This window comes from Manacus candei, unplaced genomic scaffold (assembly GCF_025592945.1).
Source record: "Manacus candei isolate 608988 ecotype Guabito, Panama unplaced genomic scaffold, ASM2559294v1 h1tg000005l, whole genome shotgun sequence".
NCBI classification, from domain to species: domain Eukaryota; kingdom Metazoa; phylum Chordata; class Aves; order Passeriformes; family Pipridae; genus Manacus; species Manacus candei.
The window spans coordinates 2845140-2866076 of record NW_026138053.1 but is presented as its reverse complement, the minus strand read 5'-3'; the positions used below and the strand labels follow the sequence as shown (position 1 = coordinate 2866076).

Here is a 20937-nt window from a genome sequence, read left to right as displayed (position 1 = left end):
ATTGGGAGTGCCGGCTCACGGCTCGCCCGCCCCGGCGGTGCCGGTTCGCGGTTCGCCCGCCACAGCCGGTCTGGGAGGGACCCGGCAGCACCCCTCGCTGCCATGGCAACGCCTCCGCGCCGCCGCACTGCGCCTGCGCGCGGCCCGCCCCGCTAAGGGCATTTTTAAACCCCCTGCGCGCGCGCTGGCGGTTGGTTTGCCCGGGGCGCGCTCGGATTGGCCGAGCAGGCGGTCCGCCCGCCGCGCGCCGATTGGTCCGGAGCGGGTGGAGGGGGCGGGTCGCGCGCTCTGATTGGCCCGCGGGGTGCGGGGGGCGGGCGGAGGCCGCAGAAGGCGCCGGAGCGGACGGGACCGGCGGGACCGCGGTGGGGTTGGGATTTCTTCACCGGGCTCTGGGGGGACGGTGTCACCGGCCCTTCTCCTCCCGCAGGGCCCCGCCGCTGCCCCACGGGCTGCAGCGGGCACAGGAGGAGGAGGGTGGGCAGAGCTGCAGCCTTGCTCCGACCCCCCTTTCGGCGCGACCTGGATCTGAGGTACCCGCTCTGCGCCGGGCGAGCCCGCATCGCCCCCGGCCCCTCCGCGAGTGCCCCTCTGGGTATAAAGAGCTACGGGAGGGAGGGGTTCTGCTTCGTGCTTGCCAACAACTAGTGGAAACCGGGGCTTTAAAGGAGTCTCCCCTTTTGCAAACTTAAATTTGGGGGTTGTTTTGGTTTGGCTTATTTGACTTGTTTTATTTTTGACTTATAACGGGAATCACTTAAGTGCTGCTAGAAACATGAGAGGCGGATGAGTTCCTTAAAGGACTGCCTTAAAAATAAAGTCCTTTCCTGGCAGCGTGAGGAAACGCAAAGGAAGCACCTTTTCTTGGCAAAGTTTCACGCTTCAAATAACTACAAAATAAACTTCTCACTTATTTGTTAAAAGGTGTTGAGGCATTTGCCAAGTGATGTGGGCTGTCAGTTGTTTTGTATTTTACTTGATATAGTTGGTTTACGAAACTTAAAAAAAATCTACTCGTGTAAATAATTTAACGTAGTTACATACTAATTTCTTCGGGGCTCTTTGAAGTCTGATGGCAAGTTTTGCACTGTATTATTTGAGTTAAGCCAAAGCTTTATTTCAGAGGCCTTTAAAGCTTAAGTGGATTGTGTGCTTGCTTTAAATAAAGTGACTAAAATACGGTTTTGGGAGGCTGCACTCATGTTAAATTGCTAAATCAAGCTTTTCTGTGTGCTGTGGGAGTTCCTAATTACTGATAACTCTCTTCTTCTATAAACTCTATCCAGAGCAGCTTTTTCTTGGGCTTTATCTGAAAACTTGTATTTTGACTTCTCATCTGCATGAAGAAACTGTCAGGTGGAAAATAAAAGTTTTGTGTTGACTTTGTAACTCTGACAACTTCGTAGGACAAACTTTCTGCTTTGGTGAGCTGGACGTGAAACAAAAATACCAACAGCTTATGTATCCTATTTCTTGTTTTTACTGTGTCACACTTTTGTTCCTTCTTTTAAACATAATAAAATAATGAGGTACCTTTGTCCATTTTTTTATCTCTGTGATCTTCTTCCCAGATTTGTTCCCGAAAGGATGGTCCCTTTCAGTTTCCCTCTGTCCAAGTGTGCACTTTGGGACCCAGTCCCCATGGGCGATGTCATTGGCGCACACGTTACCTACTACAGGTATCAATAACCCTTTTTGTGAAGTTGAAGGTTAAAGTAAATTATGAATTGTGTGATTCAAAGCCTCGTTTTGAGTTTTTGATGCTGTTGTATGACAAGACACAAGGACTTATGTTATAAGCATACAGGGATTTTTATTGTAAAGATTTGAGTTTCCCTTTCCGTGGGGTAGCACAGTCAAGTGGGGTTGGAGGGGTCTCAGTCTAAAGTAACTTAGTTTCTTTCAGTTTTCTCAAGTAACTGCATGTTTTTAGCTTTCTTCAACACGTTTTTCCTTGTCTCTAAATATATACAGAGAAAAACGTGGGTTTTTTTACAAATGGGATGCAGATGGTGTGTCTCAGGTAAAACTTACAACTAAACATTTGACTTGCTTCAGTAATCTGGATTAAAATATTAAAAGTTCCTACGTTTTGGTTCTTATTGTTTGCTTAGAATTGGTCTAGGGGCAAATCTGAAGCACTTTGGAATTTCTAGGGCAGGATATTCCAAATCTGACTTGAAAAACAAATGGAGGGTAAAATTTAATGATTATTACTTATATGGGTGGTTTTTCTGTAGGTGCTACAAAAATCTTGCTGTAGTTATTAGAGCAAGTATGTGGATATTTGTGGTGGGTAGCCCTTACATAAGGGACCTCCACTTGAATTTGCCACACAGTCTTCTTTGAGTTAATATTAAAACCTCAACATTTTAACAAAGTTTAAAACAAATTACTTTTATGGAGGTATTTAATTTAATCTTGAGCAGGTAGAATATGAAGCACCATCACCATATTCACATAAACCAGTAGCTTCATTTTCAACTTTGACTGCTTTTCAGGCCAAAATCAGATAAGCTCTCTCAAGCTAAAATAACATTGATGTATTTACTGCCCTAGATTCCAATCTACTACAGTTTTTACTAAATAGGCGTTTTATAATTACCTAAGCTTTCTCCATACTTGCATTCCTGTGTCACTGGGCCCAGTGTGCTACTGCTTTAAACATCCACAGTAAATATAGTGCTAAAATGAGTTAACACCACTTCAGAATTAGTTAAGCTTTTTTGCCTATTTTACTTTTTAAACTTATGAGACTTTTAAAAGGTTCTGTGTTTTGCTTTTAGTGTTTCTAACTTTTCCTGTGTGCTATTAAAATAATTCACTTGTGTTCATCTCTAGTTTTTGTGACAATAGTGCCCTTCAGATGAAAAAGCTTTTCCCTCTCATTGTTACTTATTCTCCATATTAAAAAAAAGCTCTTCTCTCTCCTTGCTATTTATTCTCCATGGGAAAAATTGTTTCCCTTCTGATGTTAGTTTGCTGGACTAGTCAAGCCAAATATTCTTGTTAAGATGGTTTGTGACTTAAACTAGCTTGTTGTCTCTCCTCAGAAACCCCAAGTTATCCCTGCTGGAGAAAACCTTACGCCTTGCCTATCGCCATGCAAAGCAGAACGAAAAGAAATTGCTTGCCTGTTTTCTGCTTGGGACCCTTGCAGTAAGCGAAGGTAATTTTAAGCATCAGGTAGACAGTCAATACTGGCTGGTTGAGTAAGCTGTTAAGTAGCCTGAGTTGTTGCTTTTGGACTCTTAACTTTATTTGTTTGTTTTAAAGATGGGGAAGGCGTAACGCTGACAGTCGACCGCTTTGATCCTGGTCGAGAAGTTGCTGGCGGATCGGGCAAAATTCCGACTGCATCTCTTCCTGGAGACTTTCTGATTCCATGTACAGTCAGTGCCTGGGGGCCTCCTTCAGATAATGTTATAGTGCACAGTGCTGAAGATATCGGCTTGGCTTTCAAGGTTGGCAGCTCTTAGCTGGGTCTCTTAAACAGTAAACTCCTCCAGGCGGGAGGCTGGACTGTGCACAGGGCTTGATTCCCAACACAGCAAGCTTATGGTTGAGGCAAGACTACGTAGTTAATTATGTGAGATGAGCTACCTGAGTGTCATTGAAAAGTGTATTGAAAACTGTTGAAATCAGTTAGTCATCACAGGTGTTTAAGGATCCCACAGTCTTTAATCTTGGACTAAAATCTTTCTGTCTGACCAAGGTTTTTCAGCTGGTGTAACCACCATAACCAGCAAAACAGTGATTGCAGCAAACTTACTTAAACAAGAGAAAACAGCTTTTTTTTTTTTTTTTCTTTTTTAAACTATTATGAATGAATTGCAGTATTTAGGCAGTTGTTGATAAGGTGTTGCTAGGGAAGTGGCTCACAAGAAACATGTAAAGCCTTCTGTAGGTTAGTAGCCATAGTTACTGTGCCTGTCATTTCTGTGCTCTGCTGTACACATAGAGTGTACTAAATCCACCATCCAGTCCTGTAAATTTTTCCCTGTAGTTGTTGTAGTGTGTATTTTATAGCACAAATTAAGCTTGCTTCACATCTAAATTTTCTCATGATTATACATCCAGATGTTAAATTACAAATTTCCTGATTGCAAGTAAGAAAACTTTGACAGATCAGCTTGGGCCTTCTAGTTGTCTGTTACTCATATAAAAATATAATAACCCTAAGTTTTTTAATACATCATAAAACAAAGCTAAGGTATGCATCACTAATTTTTCAAGTGTATTCTGCATTAGTCACTATATTTGGTAGAGCAATGAGCTTTGGAGACCTGGATTAATGGCTTTTTGTATAGTACCTGTTGCAATAGTAGCTGTGATGAATGATTTGAGTTCCTAATGTAATACGTCTTGAATCATGGTAATCACAGGAAGATAAGTGTATTTAACTCTTCTTTTTTCCTTACTTCTAGGGTCTGCAGAACAGTCTGTGCAGTAAAGAATCACTGGATCTTTCTAAACTGCTCACTATTAGAGCTCACATTGTTTTCACAGAAAACCTGGATAATCTACATTTTAATTTTCGCTGGGCTTCTATTACTGTGGCGAATACCTTGGAATACACCCCCGTGAAGTCTGTCCCAATTATTCCAACAGCCCTTGCAAGAAATTTGAACAGCCCTATGAGTATTGCACAAGTTCAAGGAACCTGTAAATGTGGGTGAGTAAAAGGTATTGCTAAAGCTGTCAAAGTTGCCTGGCAGTTTGTTGCCTTTCTTAAAGGAGGTGGGTAGGAGAAACCTCAACTGTACTTTTCTTTTTAGTAAAATACCTGGCATAAAAGTAACATAACTTCTGGTCTTGGAAAAATACTGAAAGTTGTGAACAAGAAACAGGAAATGGGGTGGAGCAAAAACATTAACTGGTTCAGTAGAAGTTCTTGCTCTTGGCTTCAGTAGAAGGATCTTCCTACTGGGGTGGGGAGACACACCTCTAGATAACATAATAAATATAAACACCATCCAGCTTTTTAAACAACAGCAGCACTTGTCCTGGAATGAAAATCAGATGAATGCAAATCAAAGCTTCTTTTGTTAATGGTGCTTCTAAGATGGTATTGGGGAATCATCATTCTGACTGGGAACTAATTTAGTAGGATGAGCTAAGGATAGATCAGGGAAACAATCTGAAGCAACCGAATGTCATTTTATTTGGAGAGAGACTTTGAGTGCCTCTCTGAAAGTTACTCTTCAAATTTAACATGACTTGCACTTCTGGATTTGTTGTGAATACTAATTCTAGTATTCACTAAAATACTAGAATTAGTACTACTAATAAGTACATTTTATCTTTGATAATTCTTTCATACATGGGGACTTGATGAAAAGCTGAGGAGTTGCTGTAAATGTGGAATAAGAGCAGTTTTGATTATTTTATTTTTTTCCCAAACTTCTTTTCTCACAGTATTTTCTAAACTCGTATTTTTCCTCTTCAGGATTTTTTCCTGAAAGACTGCCTTCCAAAATACTAAAAAAAAAACCCAACTTTTGCTTTCTTTCAGCTACCTTACTATGGACCAAACACGGAAATTACTTTTGCTGCTTGAGTCTGATCCCAAGGCTTACGCTCTGCCATTAGTTGGAGTGTAAGTGTTGTGCTCTGTTTGTCCATGTTAATACACATTGATTTGACATGTATCTGAGGGATTACACAGTGGAAGCTTGGTAACAGAACTGGCTCTAACTGGATATTTTTTTCTTACTTCTAGTTGGCTGAGTGGAGTTACTCATATCTGTAGTCCTCAAGTCTGGGCCTGTTGCTTGCGATATTTGTTCAGTTCTTCAATTCAAGAAAGGCAAGTCACTTATATAGGTAAAACACAGAAGCTATTGGCTGCCTGAAAATGTATTCCACAGAAATGCATGGCAGCATGGGCTCTGTTCAAAGATACTTGAGGGAATTCTGTGATATGTATGTTGTATAGAGGTAGAGCTGTCTGTTTTAAAATGTTCTTTCTGGTTTTGGCTTCTGCCTCAAGAATTTTCTGTGACTGAATTGTTGGAAAGCTGGACTGATATCTCAAAGACAGAAGAGGGTAAACATTAATATGAAGGTCATTGCATTTTAGTTTAAATAAGAAGCTGCAAGCAGGAAATAGTACTTTAAACAGTGATGGAGTTTTGGTTTTGAACTTTTCTTATGGGTATTTTCCTTGACATAGGCTTTCTCCCTAGTTGTACCTGACCAACATATTAAAGCATATTGCTTTGCAGCTAATACTGCCCTGTTATGCCTTCCTGTTAAATAGTCAGGTTTTTTAATAGTATTTGCATTCTGGGGTGGTTTTTTTTCATTATGATGTTAGTAGATAATCATTCCTCATTCTCTAAATCTTTTCACTTGTGATGTTTGCCAATTTATATTTACATGGAAGCTGGGAGGGAGTTCAGGTGTTTACAGTTTAAAACTGCACTTCAATTAAATGAAACTTTAAAATATGCTCTATGCATAAGCACTTCTTCTGCTTGACCACACCTGTTTTTAAGTTATAAAGTAAAACCACATTTGGTGAACAAATGTGTGTGTACTTACAGAATAGACTTCCTTGCCTTAACAACTTAAATACATCCAAATACAGATAAGAGCCCAATTAGATTATTAGACAGAGAAGTTAGATGCTTGACTCTCATTATCTCTCACTGATTTCATCATGGAACTGGATTAGACAGATTTGATGAACCATGCAAACAGAATTAACCTCTGCAGGCTAACTGGTTAATCTGCCTCAAACATTTTTAACTCTTTAAATTGTAAGCATAATTTTGAAGTTGTATGTAAATGCGTTTTCCAAGCATCCTGTTTCTACTGCTTTAGAGAAATATATTATTTAAAGAAAAAGCAAACAAAAAAAATTCCACAAACAAGCATTTTACAAGTGCTATAAAAAGAAAGTAGTGCTACCTTTTCCTGGAAACACATTATTGTCATTATCCTTGAACTTTTGTGTTAAATGCTGACTTGTTACTACTTGTTCTCAACTTGTAGAAAAAAAAAAACCTTCAATATAATTTTTTCTTTTAATTTCTTTGCTACTGAGAATTTTTTTGATGTTTAGGGATAACTGAACCACTAAGTGTCTCTATAATAGATCTTCAATTAGATTCTTAAAAGAAAATTTAACACAGTATCATTTTTACAGATGTTTTCTTCTATGCTATTCTTGAAGTCTTCCAGGAAGTCATTTAAAGTCCTAAGTGATCATACAGGTTTGAACTACAAAGGAGATGAATTTCTCTACTTTTCCTTGATTCTTGTATGTGGTTTCAATCATAAATCCACCTGCTTCATCTGTAGCTCAGTACCATTCAAAGTGCTGTGATTCACCAGTTTGCTAAACTGTGTGAAAATTTGCTCCCTGTATTGAGAATCTAAGGGCCTTCTTCATGTTTAAGTTTTTTAATGACGTGTTTTTCTTCTATTTCAGGGTGTTTTCGGAATCTGGGAGGTTTCTTACTGTGCTTTATTCATTGACACACAAGGAACCAGAGTTTTATGAGTGTGTTCCTTGCAGTGGACAGGCTGAACTGGGGTTTCAGATCTTAACTTGCCATGAGACAGTACAGCTCTTCAAAGTAAGTGGCTTGGTTTCCTATTGCATCATGGTACTTCAAAGATTGACTTATAATGTGACCCAAGTGGAACTGCAGTGCTTGAAAATGATGTAGCTCTATAAAGCTACCTTTTCCCAGTGATTAGTGTAAATGCAGTTTGTCCCTCAAACTGGGACATGACTTCCAAAGTCAGCACTGCTCACTTTTCTAACAGCATTAAGGATCCGTCTTTGAAATGTGCTGTGTTGTGCTCTCCTGCCAGTGACTTGGGCTTTATGAGCAGAGATTCAGACTTCCTGTAGCATTTGTTAATCTGGTGTGCTGTGTGTGCACTGGCCACATCTAACAGCTGCTGTGGGTGATACTTTCTAGAGAGCAAAGCTGAGGACTGTGCTTTACTTGAAGTTGAATGCAAAAAGGAATTCAGTGGTCACTAATCAACAGGTCTCTTGTTGCACTAAAGTAATCAAGTACAAACAATTTTGTCTTTTTGTAAAGTAACTCTTTGAAAGAATTTTATGATACAGCCTCTGGGACATAACTAGTAAGGTTTGAGGAAATTCTAGGAAATATCATTCCCTTGCCTGTTTTCCTAGGCTTGTTCAGAATCTGAAGTTGAATTGTTAATCTGCCCAATAAATGCTGCTGTGCTCTGGCAAAGAAGCAGCAACTGTAGTGTGTGTCCTGTGCTGTGTTGACCCTGTTCTTCCAATTCAATTTCCCTATTCAGGGCTGCCTTCCACCTTTAGCCTAAGTGCAGCTTAGCTTTTTGAAGATGACCATCCTCTCAACAGAGATTCACTTCTGTTGCCTCCAGGACTTGCCCAGCTGTGGTGTGTGAAGCAGTATAGGAACATTTGCTGTTTCCTATAGTGGTGAAGGCTTGTGGAGGAGTGTCTGAGCAGTTACAGCAAGGAAGCATCTGCTCATGGCTATAATTAGCCCAACCACTTCACAGAGTAGCAGGGGAACAGCGTTAAACAGGAAGGGAAGTTGCCTCCCTCCTTGTAGTGGTGAAAAATTTGAAAGTAGAGGACAAGCAGAAAATAATCCCATAAACGTCCTTAAAACTGTTTCTTTGGGAGTGGTACCTCAGTGATTGAAAGTCTGAATGTTTCATGCTTCACAAATATGGAACACTTTTTTCCAGAATGTTGAACCCTCAGACAAGACCCCTATCCAATTTGAGTTGAGTGCAGAAAACCAAAATGCAGAAACTGAGTTCTTCAGCAGAGTTTGCAAGAAACTTCCAATTAGAAGGTAAATCTTTCAGACGCCTTTTACATGCAAAAATTAAATGTTTATTTGATGAGGTTTCTGACCTCTTCTGTGCCATGTGTCAGTTTAGCTATGTGTACATATTGTTGCATTAAAATCTGTGTATGTGCTTTTATTATTCCTAGAGTTAATATTTTTTCAAGTGAGATGGTTGAGTTGACTTGTATTCCGAGAGAAACTACTCAGAGTTCTGCTCTTGGTACTGGTGGTTGTAATACAGTCAATGTTTCTAAAAAGGCTTCCTTACTGATGAAGCTTAGTTCACTGTATTAAGCTTTTGAGATCTGTCCTTTGAAGCAAATCTCTAATTGAAATCTACTTAAGTTGGTAAAAATTCCTTTTTTCTTCCCACTTCTCACAGCTCCAGGACCTGGATAGGTTGAAATTTAGCAATTTTAATAACCTGGCTTATCCATCAAATTTTTATCTGTAGCCGAGGTGGCCTTTATTTTCCTTCAAACAATGTTACAATCTTTACTGGAGCACTTTCTATCTTTAGTATAAATCAGTGCTTTGCTGTTAGAATGTCACTTAAAAGATGTGTATATGTGAGGCTGTGGGGAGGGAGGGTTCGTATCTCTTTGCCCAGAAGCAGCATTTGTACTTTCACTGTTTGATCTTAAAACTATTTGCTGTGTGAACTCCCTGTTTAACCAGGGAGAAGATGGATAGCAACTGCTTCTTGGAAAAATGATGCTGATATTGCACTGTAGATGGCACAGTGAAAAACATGAAATTTTGTGTTAGTGCTGCCAAATCTGACAACCAAACGTTTTTACTTTGATTTATTTTGGTTTTAGTCCTCTCCAGGGCTCTTCACCCAGCAAGTTGTCAGCAAGCGATCACGACTCTGGTGTAGAAGATGAGGATTTATCCCCCAGACCAATTCCAAGTCCTCACCCAGTGGGTCAACAGGTAAGTAAATAATTGCTCTGGGCATCTCAAATGTGACAGTTGGAGCAGCAGAACTCATTGTAAGGGGACCAGAGAGTGTAAAACCTCTGTCTCAAAGTGCTGGAAGGGGAAAACAGAATTGAAGAAATTGAGAGGCCTAACTCCTGCTCTAGTTAACCTGCCTTTTTTCCAGTATTCTAGACACTTTAATTCCTGTATATGCTAGGATTTGGAAACAGAGATAGTAGTTTCTACTTTAGGAATCTTGCTGCTGTTCAGTGGAAGAGCTGTGATGTCGGAAGCAACGACAGAGACAGCAAACTCGTGTGGTTTTGGGTAAATAAGTAAATAAAGATCTCCTGTCCTTTTTTTACTGAAGTGTATACAAATACAATAAATAACAGCCCTTGTACGGTCTACAAGGATGCGACAGTTGTGGATTATTAAAGAAGTTCTGTTGTACCAAGCTCCTGGGTCTAAAAATAGCAAGAGGGGACATGTAGTTCCCTTCTAGAAGGGGAATATGCATACTTTGAAATGACATGGACCATTCATTTGGTACACATATCTGTTATGCTGCATGAAAGCAGTTTTTTTCCCTTAAGAATGACCCTAGAGAGCTTGCTGCTTTTTCTGTATCTGGATTCTCCAGTCTTTTAGGAATGTATTCAATGTGTAATTGATTTCGAGCTGATGATCGTCATACATTGATTTTAAATTAAAACATTTTCTTTGAGGAAATTCTGCATGTAATGATCAGATAATATTTTAAAATTATCTTAAATTTGTGTAATTGTCCTTTCAGGTTACCAGGATTTTTCCTTCAGTGCCAGAACTGTCACTTATTTTGGATGGGAGTTTCATGGAATCAGGACAATTGTCTAAGCCTATGGGGACTTCAAATGCTAAAAGTCTACCCTCAGTGCCAAATCAGCCTATTAAAAAGAAGTCCTGCTTGAGATCTACATGTCACCCCACCCAACACTCTGAAGACAGGCAGAACTTTTCTGCTAATATGGGAGATCCCTCTTTGAGGCAATTACCAAATCCTATAAACCAGAAAATTCCGGCTTCAATGCCTTCCAGAGGAAAGCAAGCTCTAGTACAGCAGCAGATGCACTGTAAGAACACTTGCCCTCAATCAAGAAAAAGTTCAGGGTCGTCTTCTCCTTCAACCCCTTGTAGTGGGCCTTCCCCAGATACATCTGTGCACCACCCCAGAAAGCCATCAGAGAGACTTGTATTAAATCCCGAAAGTGTCGCACAACAGGGAGAGCCTCCGGTTAGGAGAACATCGGTATCCTCTTCCAAGCAGCTTCCTGCTGTTACACAGCCAGTCCTCTACAACTCTGCTTTCTCACCAGAGAGCTGCAGACACCCACCAGACCTGCAGGTGCCAGTTCAAGTACCACCTTGCTGTCCAGGATGCAGCTGTCAGTGTCCTGCTTCCATCCACTATAATCCGGTAAACTCGTGGCAAGGAATTGCTAAAATGAACCCCAAACACGGAGCGGAGATCCAGTTGGAGATGGCTCAACAGAAACCATGTGCAGTGCTCCATCAAAATATCATTTGCCCAAATATTTGCTGCAATCCAGGATATGCCCCAAGCGGCCCTATAAACCCGAGCTGTCATGGGAAAGCAGGGAGCTGTTCTCTGGACAACAGCTTATCACCTGGAACGAGGATGCCGTCAAGTGCGGGCCCCTCGAGTCCGCAGTTCTGTGCAGCCCACTCACCCTGCCTGCACACGCCTGCTTCTAAAGCAGGATCAGATAATGGAATGATGGGATTATCTCCAGATGCATACCGGGTTCTTACAGAGCAAGATAGACAACTCAAATTACTTCAAGCTCAGGTTTGTGGAAATGGCAGCTTTCTCTTCTGGCCTCTTAGTGATTATGATTTGATAGTTCTACTGCCAAAGGAATTAAATTAACTGTTGTCTATCCATGTTGGAGCAAGGGAGGCTGTCATACCAGCTGCAGTCTGGGGATGGACAAGGGTCCTGATGAGCTCTGCTCGTTGGTGTCCCTTAAATGAAAACTGTTTGTCTCACATCTAATTCAGTTTTGTGTTTATTTTATCATATTACCATAACATGAAAGTTTCCCTTTAGCACTCTTTTGCAATGCAAAATATATAAATGCCTTGTCACATATATGTTTGTCCATGTAAAAACAATAACTTACTGCTTAGGCTTTGAAATTATTGTAAGCATACAGATGAAGCATGGAATGTTCTCATCTGTTGCTTTGTCCACCTGCAAGTCTGCACCTCCCTGAGCTTTTGCTTTGAAGATTTCAGTTGTCTGCAGCAGACTGACAGGATTCATTAGATCTTTGTTGCTGTGCTGGAAAAGTGGACTTTGGGAATCTCACTGAGTTCTGTTACCTTACCAGGTTAAGTTTCTTCAAAGTATCAGCCCCTTAATTAAATTGCTGTCTCTGTATTTTGCAGAGTATGATTTGAGGCTGAAGAGCCAGAGTTTAAATTTTGCTGCTGCTGCTGAATGATACAAATCGGAAAGTTGTTTACAGTACTTAAACTAGAAAACTACAGCTGAAATAAGTTTTTGGTATACTTTTCTGTATGTCAAATCAAGCTCTCAAACATGGGTTGTGCATGAGAGACACCTCTCCTTATTGCAGAAATGCAGCCTTTACTGCTATTTTTCCCTGGAGCTGCAAACTAATGGATGGACAGAATGGATGCAAATCCTAGAGTGAAGATTGCCTGGGAAACCTTAATTTTATCATTTAAGTGCTTAGTTTAGTAATTAATACAAAGTTGGTATAGGGACAGTTGGCATATAAATGCTTGGCTGGTAAGTCGATAATAGGCTTTGTGTATGAATGAAAGGGACAAGGAATACTTCCAACAAGTGTGGTGCAAATAGGCTTTACTCAAGCTGTCTTGGTGCTGGCTTTGCCAGTGTGCTTGAACCTCTTCTTTGCTAGCTCTGCCAACATCAAAATTGGTGTTTTGATGAATGCTGTGTGCACTGCTGAGAACTGGAAGGTTATCAGAACTTCTTTGGCAGTGCAGCCTGGACTTGAATCCAGATCTCAGAGGGACCCAATTTAGTAATTCACTTTTGCCTATTGTAGTTTATATGTAATTGTGCAAATCGTAACTTCCCGATAACTGTTACAGATCCAACGCTTACTGGAAGCACAGGCTCGCCAGGCTTGTTCCTCCCAGCCGGCAGCAGCAATCCATGCTCTGCAGCCCGAGAAGCAAAGGGACCTCGTTTCTATGGAAACACAGACCTCACCACGTTCGCACATGAGGAGAAGTGTGAGCGTTGCTGTGAGCACAGGTAACGCTTCATTCTTTTAAAACAGACTGGCACCGCTTTTTCTGGGTGTTTCTGGGATTTATTTGGCCAGGGAGGGAATGTTTTGCAGAACTGCTGAAGCTGTGCAAACGTGCACCTAGATCCACAAGCCAGCTAAGTTCTCTTGGTGTTACTTGCAAGTTTAGGCTGGAGTTACTTTTGTCTTTGGGCTGTAATGGCAGTGACTGCCATCACTGAAAGAATTATTTGTCCAATAGCTTTAGAAAGATCTTGTATTTAAAACTGTGCCTTACTGAAAGAAAAATCCACATCTTTTTTGAATTAATACACTGTTTCGAAAAGTAATAGCTTCTGTGCCATATAGGGTTCTAATAAATATATTATCGATGTTGTTTGTAAATCATGCATGAAGAGGAGACTGTATTTGCTTTAATTTAGGCAAGTTATGCAGCTGTATCTGTAAAGTTACATATTAATGTATTGGTTCCTGTTAAATCCGTGGAATTATTGTGGTTAGTCTGGAGGAAACTTTCAAACAGGCTCAAAGTCAGTGCATTAAAATGATTTAATATGACAATTTCTTTTTGTCAAGTATGCTTTGGAAGAAACTAGGACATGAATGATGTTTTGGCAACTCTTAGCTGATTTAAACCCTAAATCACTTTTTAAATGGCAAAAAGAAACGTGAATTGGAGAAAATTATTCCTTTGGCTTTACAAAGCCAAAGCGTCTCAGAAGAAAGTAGTGACTTTGTTAAATGGGTAAATCTTTAATTTTTGTCCTAGGTGCTAGTTTATTTTGGAATACAGTCTCAGAGAAACAAGACGATTCCATACCCCAGGGGAAAAAAGAGGATGAAGAGACTTCCAAGGAAGACATAAGCATTTCAATTAGTGCTGAACAAGATGCAAGTAATACAAGTATTGCTTCTTCTTTAAGAGTGGTTGACATTCCCAGCTTCGTAGAGAGTACTCATCTTGTGGAAGAAGGAACTAATCAGAGCATTCCCCAGTAAGTAACCAGAAATATCTCGTGTTCACATAATAGGCTGAACTGCCTTTCATAAGTTACTACTTTCATAACATTTTTATCCTCGGAAATTATAAATAGTCACCTGACTTTACATTGTGTTCTTTCCTTCTTTCTTTTTTAATTGTGCATCGAATTGTGCAGCTCACCAAAACACAGTTGCCTTTAGAGTCTGCATTTATCAGTCATGCAGGTTTAGCTTGCCTACCTATCAGCAGGAGCTGATGGTAAAAGCCTTTAACTTGTAAAAGCATGTACAGTGCTGGCAGCATTCCTTTTCTTACCTTAAATCCTGACTGAAAAAGGGGATGCTGCTATAGGCAGTTGTTTTCTTACAGTGGCTTTTCCCTGTCAGCGTTCAGGACTCTTCCAGTTCTGAGGGTCTTGGGATGAAGAGTTTATGATTACGTGACTGTTCCCTGAGTTTTTCTAGATTTTATACCTAATTACTTTGTGTGTAGTGAATGCAGGTACTGACTTCACTGCTGTTAGTTTAATGATTTTTAAACTCAGATTATTTATAGTGCAATGACTAATCCCAAACTGATTTCGGAAGTTATTTTATAACTTTCATTTTCTAAATGGATGCTATTTCTACATATATTCTATAGGGAATAGCTCAGAAATTTAGCACTTTTAGTGATATAATATTCTCTAAGTGTAAAAAACCAAAAGAGGGAGAATACCCTTCCAGTTAAATCAGGTTTGTAAAATAATCATATTGAGAAAGATGTTGGTAATTAAACTATAACTTAGACATTCATAGTCCTTGATTAAAGTACTCTCTGCAAACATATACTGCTACCACAAATACGATGGATTCAAATCAGTCTTCTGAATGTTGTATTTTAGGATGATGCCGTTAAAGGTTCTCTTCAACTTGGATTCATAAACCTGCAAAATAGTATAAGTATCCTAGTAAGAATGTAGAGCATCACCCAGATTTCTTTGAGGAGGAGGGGAACATTTTTTGGAAATGATGAATAATTGCTAGTGTAACAGTAGCTGATAACCTACATTGACTATCTGGTCTATCACGTGGTTTAAATCTTATCTCTTTCAACACAGGCAATTGATCAGTTGAGTTCTGAAATTCCCTTATCTTACACTTGTCTCCTCAGGAGGAACAGGAAGGGGGAGGAGGGTCGCTTAAGGATCTCGTCAGGATGATGGTAGTATTGATATGTCTGGTCTCAAAAGGTTTATGCAGTGCACACACCAGCTGGCTGAGGGGGATGCAGAGCATCATGTTGTAACTTGTTCTAGAGTATTTACCCATTTTACCCTTTATTGCTCCTCTTTCACATCTGATTTTGGGAAATATTTCAACTAGGTGTTTGTTCTCAGTTCGTGATACTGAGTGTGCATGTGTGCACCTGTAACTGTCTGGGGAGTTTTTAAACTACCACAGGATCAGTTACTCACCTTGGTAAAACCAACTTTTTGAATAAATGTTTCAAAGCATATGGAAGATATTTTTTCCTGAAGGCTTTCAAGTGCACATACAAATGCTGAAACATAAGAAGAACTCAAATTGTTAATAACCTTCCTTTCATCTGCCTTAAGGTTGTCATAGAGTGTCATTGAGTTTTGACTAGTCCAGAGAAGCCATTGCCACTTTTAAATCATCTTTTGAAAAACTCTTGTAGTGTTACACTCTTTCCTCAGTCCTCAAATGACTTTTGAAAGAAAGTGACTGCAGAAAGGAGCAAAGCCTCCAAGCAGCAGACAAACCAAAAGGATCTGTTTCCAGTACTGGATTTTAATCCTCCTCTGTTCATGAAATGATAAGGTAGATGCAGTGATAATTATGCTTCTTCTGTTTCAAAGGAGTATCTAGCTCTGTTGGTGTTCTCTTCCAGGAATGGAAACGTCTCTCAAGCACTTGTTCGCCGCTCATCCATGGAAGAAGGTGTCAGCGTGTCTTTACAGAAGGAACCATCAGAGGGAGCCAGCAACCAGGTGGTGGTAACAAGTGAGCAGAACTCGGAGCCACCCGCCTCGCTGCTGCCTCGGCATCCCTCAGGGGATCACAGGCTTTACCAGGACTTACTGGTAATTCATGCACATTTTATATTCTGCACTGAGTGCAACAGTCAAAACAGCCACTGCTGAAGTTATGATGTGGTATTGGCATCAGTGAAAACTGCGTGTGGTTTTCAAGTTCACGTGTTGTGCTCTACTGAAAGTTCCAAGTTGTGGTTCTTCTTTTTTTTCTTTCTAAAGGTTTAAGTGGTTATTTTGTACTTCACTCTTTCATGCATACAAGGAGTACTGTCTACTGTCTAATAAATAGTAATTCCTTACTTCAAAGATATCAGCTGGTAACTTCCCAAATTAGTGGCCTTTAAAATAACAGAGCATTTTACCTTCAAGTCTCTTAAAGGGTAGATACTTTAATCTTGACTAATATCAGTATATGATGTGCTTAAATTCAGAACAGACTCTTACAGAAAACTTGAAATATAAGATGTTCCAGTGTTTGACTACACTGCTCTGAGTTTAGGTGATTGCATCTGAACTGAATCTGAATTTGCCTTCTTTGTCAGAATAAGATATTAACCCATCAAGTTGTATTTGAAATTGCATAAGGATAAACCAGGATTTAGGTTTTTGACAAGTCCTGCATGTCATGTTTTTTGTCATGTGCTCTCTTCCCCGCTCCCTTTTTCTCTAGGGCCAAGTAAACCACCTCTTAAAGTCCTCAGAAGAGCAAGATCATTTGCCTGTAAAATCTGTATTTGTTAATGATGATGGTCCTAAGTATCAGGATATTGATGGTACAACAGAAGTGGCTTCAGAGACTGACACAAGAGTGGTGGATAAAGAGAGTGTCATTAGTGCTACACTCAAACAGCTGAAGAGTCTTGGAGTGACACTGGACTCGCCTGACAATATGAAGAAAAATACACACAAAGTGGAGAGTGCCAGGTAAAATACTGGTGGTTTTTGAATAGTAATTTGTAGATCCAGCTGAAAATGAAGATTGACTCAATGGGTAAAGAGAAGAGACTGTGTTCCTTGCCACTGGGGATTTGGTTGCAACTTGATCTACATTTCCTGCAAAGATGAAACACTGGCTCATGCTATGGGCATTTCAGATAGGTTTAAGAGCTCTGCTAGTAAGTCAGATTATTTAAATATAACACAAGTAGTTCTAGCTGCTAGAGCATCTGGTGATCCTTGAAGTATTGTACATGCAGTAGCATGCAATTTCCTAGAATAATGAGGCTGCTTGAGTAATTTCAATCCTTTGGGCTATGTCAAAGTATTCCAGAGAAACACTGGATTTGGGAGACTGAATGTTAAAGAGCTGTGTATTTTCTCATTGCTTCTTAACCTTTGTCTTGCACTTCACCAGTGTACATGAAATTGTTATCATGGCTTTGGTATCTAATCAAAACTGATTCTGTCCTAATTGCTTGTTACTGTCAGTGCTTTGCCTTGAATGGAGAGACTGCAGAGGCTGGGGAGGGAAACAGCCTTGTTGAAACAGAGGAAGAAACGGAAGTAACTTCTGAAGAAGGGGTTTTAGCACAGGAATTTACTTCTGTAGCTGCTTGGGCATAGGCTGATTGCCTGGTACAGCTTCACTTTCATACTTATTGTCTTCTTGATCCCTGTATGTAGCTGTTATGTAAACAAAAAATCTAGCCACCTCCTAATTAATCATCTCTTCAGCCACATATCAAAAGCTGTATCCAGTCATACAGTTTCTAACTCTTTTCTCTCCTTTTTGTTTGAATTTTATTGGGTGTTTTTCTGGAATTTCTGGGCTACCCTCCCAGCTGGGAGAGTCTGTCAGTGTTCCTTTAATGTGCTAATGAGTGAACCACAGGATAGAACTGGAACTCTTGGGGTTTTTTTCTTCAAACTTGGGGAGTGGGGTGGAGTTCTTCCTTCTGCCACTTTCATGACTGATAAACAATTCCGAGAAAAAGTCTAAACTCAGAAGAGAAAGAAACAACAGTGCAACTCCACAGCATAATGAGTGGTTGTTGTTCTGAACCAGTTTATTCTCCCTAAGCAAACTTCAGAATTGGTGCTCTTAACTATTGACACGAGGGGTTTGGGTTTGAGAACTAGTATATGATGCGTGTACTGAATGCACTGCTTTATAACCACTGCTGGTGTACCAGAGTTTGTCCTTTCAGTCTTTAACACATAATGTATGCAAGAAATTGGTGTACCAAGCAACAGACTGAATGAACATTTCCTTACTGAAGGATGCCTTCAAAAACTAGAACCTTGCAGGCTTCTGGAAAGAGACACTATGTCAGAGTTTCTGTAAAAAATCCTGGAATTGGTACACAATGGGAAAGAGTTGTTCTTGGTCTCTGTCACTGGGCTTGTATCTTCTATCTAGTTATAAAATTTGGGTTGGATGGTAAAATCTAAAGTCTGAGGATCAGAGACATAATGTCACCTCACTGTTGAGGAAAAACCTGCTTTAAAACCAAAACCAGTTCTGAAACCTGCTAGAGGTAAGTTCTTCATATGAGGGCACTTTGTATTGAATCAGCAGTGAATATCATCTGTTCTCTAACAGTGTTTGGATACTGTGGGGTTGAGTAGCTGCTTTTCAGTACACACAGAATGTACAGTCTGGGTGCTGAGCAGCCTGATGGAGCTGTGGTGTTCAGGAGGAAGGACAGATCATTACAGTGAGCAAAATTGTTATATTGTGAACCTCATACTTTCCCTGTAATGCTAAACCAACTTTTTGATGCTTTATTTCAGCATCTTGGCGTGCATAAATCCTGAAGCAGTGGTGCCTGGATTAAATTATATGTCACTTGCCAATGTCAGCATGTGTGGCTTAACTCCTAATGTTGTTGATCTGAGCATGGAAGCAAACGCTATAGCACTCAAGTATCTCAGTGAAAACCAGTTATCTCGACTGTCTCTCAGTCGCTCGGGCCAAAATCCTCCTGCAGATTTCTCTTTCCAAGACATCTTGCATTCGAATGCGGACAAGAGCATGGTAGGTCTTAGCTTAATTTCACCAAACAATATGTCCTTTGCAACCAAGAAGTACATGAAGCGATATGGGCTGATACAGGGCAGTGACAGCAGTGAAGACGAAGAGGAACTGCAGGTTCCAGATGGCAATTCTGGCACTGTCAAAAGAGAAAGCATGCCAGGCAAAAACTGTGCCGCTGTGTTGGACAGCTTCAACCACTGGACTGAATTATCCAAAAGAATTGATGGAAGACTTCCCCTTCACCTAAAAGGTCACAGCAGAGAGTTGACTTCTCCACCAGAATTAAACAACCCTGTATTAAGAAATATTGCAAATGAAATTTTTCCTCCCAGAGCAGATCAAACAGATGAGAACTCAGTTCAGTTCTTAAAGGATTTAAAGTCAAAAACCAAATTGCTACCTGGGAGGATTGAATTCACTGAACAACCTGGTAGGAAAGACGGAGATACTCAGGTGTTCCCTGGAAATCTACGTACTCCAACCCTTGAAACGTTAAACCAGTCAAACAGCATAAATTCTGTTGGCACCATTCTTGATGTGAAACAGCTCAGGCAGTTGCCAAAGTTGTTCTGAACGTCCCCCGAGATGGCTGGCAACCACTGTTACAAATCAGAGGGACCTCTCTGTAAAAGATTATAGGAAACCACGGATTAAGCTGTCTTTGAAGAGGTCCTTCTGCTGCAGCAGTGTAAAACTTTGCAGAGCTGAGTTTTCAGCCCAGGTCAGGGACAGCCACCTCTAAGTGCCTGGCTGAGGCAGTGCAGGTCAGCACTGACACATGTGCACTTTTGTTTACAGTTAGGTGTGATTTTAAAGCATATGAAAGTTGAATCAACCTGAGCCCAAGATATACTCTTAATATAATTTTAACAGTGATTACTTAAATGTTTTTCTGTTGACTTTTTAAAAACACTGATTTTTACATGTTTGTGCCAACTGTGAGCCACTGATACCGTGTATGGCAGAGCAGGGCAGAGCTAAAGCACTAATTTCTAGAAATTTGCTGAAATGGTTGGATTACTGTGTGGGGATTGTGTCGGGGTGGGGGGGAAGTATAACTGTGGCTTTACTTTGCATAAAATTATCTTGAATTTAGTCAAAATGGCACATGTAACTTTCTGTATCATGAAATCTTTGAAGGAAATTGGGGGGAAACTAGCACTTTTTAAAAACCTTTTTTGTGAATTTTTTCTCTCCCCTCCATGTTTTCTATTTATTTAAGATTACATACTCTTATAAATGTCAAAGGTTTCATTAAAAAAAAAATTAGTCTTCAGTTGTCTGATGGTGCCTTTATTTAAGACACATGCAGCTTCCCAGTCACTGTTAGAATGATTAACTGGAAGTTCACTGGTTCACCTGCTCCTGAACTCAAGAATTCTGATACTGGGTGGTGGGGTAAGCAAAAATATTAGATTTACTTTGTTCTGAGTTAATATACAAATGTTCTTTCATCAAGCACTATGGTCTGTCTATTAATGAAACAGCTCTTTTCCATAGCCTTCTGCTGATAATATTCTACAATGTGAAAAAGTTGGTTATTTATTGTTTAACAGATCCATTTCTGTTAAGACTCTGACTCCTGTTCAGTTTTCAGGTGTCTTAGGCCTCTCTGGGGTCAGGATGTGTTGTCCCTGGTGCTGGAGTCCCGCCGGGTGCCCAGTGCTGGCTGTGACAGCTCTGCCCACCTTTGGCCAGTGCCTCTGAGGACGTGGCTTAGGATGCATGGCTGTGGTGTAACACAGCCCTGTGCTGACCTCCTGGTCCTGGGAATGAGACACCGGTGCTGGAAGTGGTGATTCACTCCCATTCCCACCGTTCCTGATGGGAGGGCAGTTCAGGATGGCGGTCGAGCCATGTGTTTTCTCCCTGCCTGTAGCACATCC

The 20937-nt window shown here is 40.4% G+C and overlaps 1 protein-coding gene across 1 annotated transcript; it reads left to right on the top strand.

The window, feature by feature from the left end:
- Positions 1-323: 323 nt before the first annotated feature.
- STIL (STIL centriolar assembly protein) lies at positions 324-20305 on the top strand. The gene is made up of 16 exons (XM_051799433.1): positions 324-533; positions 1572-1679; positions 3054-3169; positions 3277-3464; positions 4428-4675; positions 5516-5599; positions 5723-5809; positions 7439-7586; positions 8716-8825; positions 9644-9758; positions 10543-11595; positions 12894-13059; positions 13824-14049; positions 15930-16122; positions 16745-16998; positions 18808-20305. The coding sequence occupies exons 2-16, from the start codon at positions 1588-1590 to the stop codon at positions 19622-19624; spliced, it is 3897 nt and encodes a 1298-aa protein (XP_051655393.1). The 5' UTR covers positions 324-533; positions 1572-1587; the 3' UTR covers positions 19625-20305.
- The last annotated feature ends 632 nt before the right edge of the window (positions 20306-20937 follow it).